Raw genomic sequence first — 2,076 nt, 5'->3', positions numbered from 1 at the left:
CCCCAAATTTCTACATCTAACCTGACAGGATACTTTCGTTTTTTTATTCATCTTTTTTTTTGGCAGCTGGCCAGTACGCTGGCAGGATACTTTTAAATACCAGAAAATAAATTACTGGAAAATCCTAAAAGGCTGAAATGTAACAATTGGATCCAAATGTAAAAGATGCACACACCTCAGATTCCTAATGACAATAAAGTTTTAATGAGCAATCTGAATTGAATGTTTAATGTTAAACAGAGTAGAGAATCTCACCAATACAGAAGAAAAAAAAATACCTTAAAACACAGTAGACAGATCACTAGGTGATGAGATGAAATTATGGTGACTCCTATTTATATGTTGACATTTTCAAAGTTTTCTACAATGAATATGTAACTTCTATAATCAGAAAAACAATTACACTACTAAAGACTGTGTCTTTATCACTGGGGTAGTAACAAGGAAGTCAATTCATACCTATGGGTATGAATCAGAACTGAAAGTCTCGTTTCCCATCACAGCAGGACATTTGAGACACCCTTCCGCAGTCGGTTCTCAGTTGGTAACTAAGGAAGAGTATCTGAAGAAGACCCTTTTTAAAAATTATACTGGCACAGCTCTCTAGGGGGCGCTTATTTGCAGGGTAGTGGGAACGGGGAAGTGGGAAATGGTCCAGACATACAGTTTGGCAGTCTGTCCCACCTCCCCCCAGGAGCCGCTGGTTTAGCACACTGAGCACTTCAGAAAACCAGCATTAGTGGGGGCTGCCTCATAACACCGTCAGTCCTTTACCCAGGTGGACAGACCAGAACCACAGCCACATCTCACATCTCCTGCTCTGTTCGCGTTCTTGCAAATAGAGCTCTCACCTGGCCAGTTTCTTCAGCTCGCTATTGATGTCATGACTGAAGGGTCGTTCCTTCTGGGCTCGAACTAAAAAATCCCGGGCCTTCTGATACTCAGCCATGAGGAGACAAGCCTGTCATAAAGGACAGAATTTTAAAAGCATACTTTAGGAAAGGCAACATTTTTGCAGCGCTTGAGTTGAACACAGCTGTTACCTCTTCTTGGACATTTGTTCCCAAGTCCCTGCCCTCCAACTCACCTGTCCACACCTGAAGAGGGCCTTGGCATTTTTCTGGTCAATGACCAGAGCCTGCTCTCCATAGCGCAGGGACATGGTGGGCTTGTCCAGTTTCAGGTATGTAAAAGACAGGTTAAGGAGAACAGCAAGCTTGGCGGCCTCCACCAGGTGCTGCTCTTCAGGGGGTGCTAACCGCCGGTGCAGAAGCAACAAGGCCTGTGCAGAGGGAAGGCACCCGTCAAGAGGAGTAACGGTCTTATATACTCACACATAAGATCCTGAAGAATCCACACACACAAAATGATTAGAGCTAAAAAACACGTTCCGCAAATGTTGCAGGACATAAGATCAATAGATGAAAGTCAGTTATATTTTTATACTCTAGCAATAAACAATACAAAAATGAAATAAAGAAAACTCCATTTACAACTGCATCAAAAAGAATAAAATATGTATCAATAAACTTTTAAAAAGTGTAAGACTTACATACCAAAAACTATAAAATATTGTTGAAAGACATTAAAGATCTAAATAAATGGAAAGACATCCTACGTTCATGACTGGAAGACTTAATACCGTTAAGATGTCAATATTCCCCAAACTGATCTACAGATTCAATGCAACCCCTACCAAAATATTAAAGATCTAAATAAATGGAAAGACATCCTACGTTCATGACTGGAAGACTTAATACCGTTTAGATGTCAATATTCCCCAAACTGATCTACAGATTCAATGCAACCCCTACCAAAATTTCAACAGCTTTTTTTGCAGAAATGGACAGGTCAATTCGAAAATTTATATGGAAATTCAAGGGACCCCCACGTAACCAAAACATTCTTGAAAAAGAACAAAACTGGAGGACTCACACTTCCCAATTTCAGAACTTTAACTAAAGCCACGGTCATCAAGTCAGTGTGGTACTGGCAATAAGGAGAGACATATAAAAAAACCAATGGAATAGAACTGAGAGTCCAGAAATAAACCCTCTAGTCAACTGCTTTTCTTTT

At 40.4% G+C, this 2,076-nt stretch overlaps 1 protein-coding gene across 1 annotated transcript in view; it reads right to left on the bottom strand.

The window, feature by feature from the left end:
* The window catches only part of FKBP6 (FK506 binding protein 6, 36kDa), a 20,766-nt gene that overhangs the window by 963 nt on the left and 17,727 nt on the right, over window positions 1-2,076 (bottom strand). The window contains exons 6-7 of the mRNA XM_008593361.1: window positions 1,088-1,282; window positions 852-961 (exon numbers count right to left, since the gene is read on the bottom strand). Of these exons, the coding sequence (XP_008591583.1) occupies window positions 852-961; window positions 1,088-1,282 (305 nt within the window). The remainder of the gene's footprint in view (window positions 1-851; window positions 962-1,087; window positions 1,283-2,076) is intronic.

This window comes from Galeopterus variegatus, unplaced genomic scaffold (assembly GCF_000696425.1).
Source record: "Galeopterus variegatus unplaced genomic scaffold, G_variegatus-3.0.2 Scaffold9034, whole genome shotgun sequence".
NCBI classification, from domain to species: Eukaryota; Metazoa; Chordata; class Mammalia; order Dermoptera; family Cynocephalidae; genus Galeopterus; species Galeopterus variegatus.
Note: the sequence above shows the minus strand (reverse complement) of the source record. Positions and strands in the feature narration are given on the sequence as shown.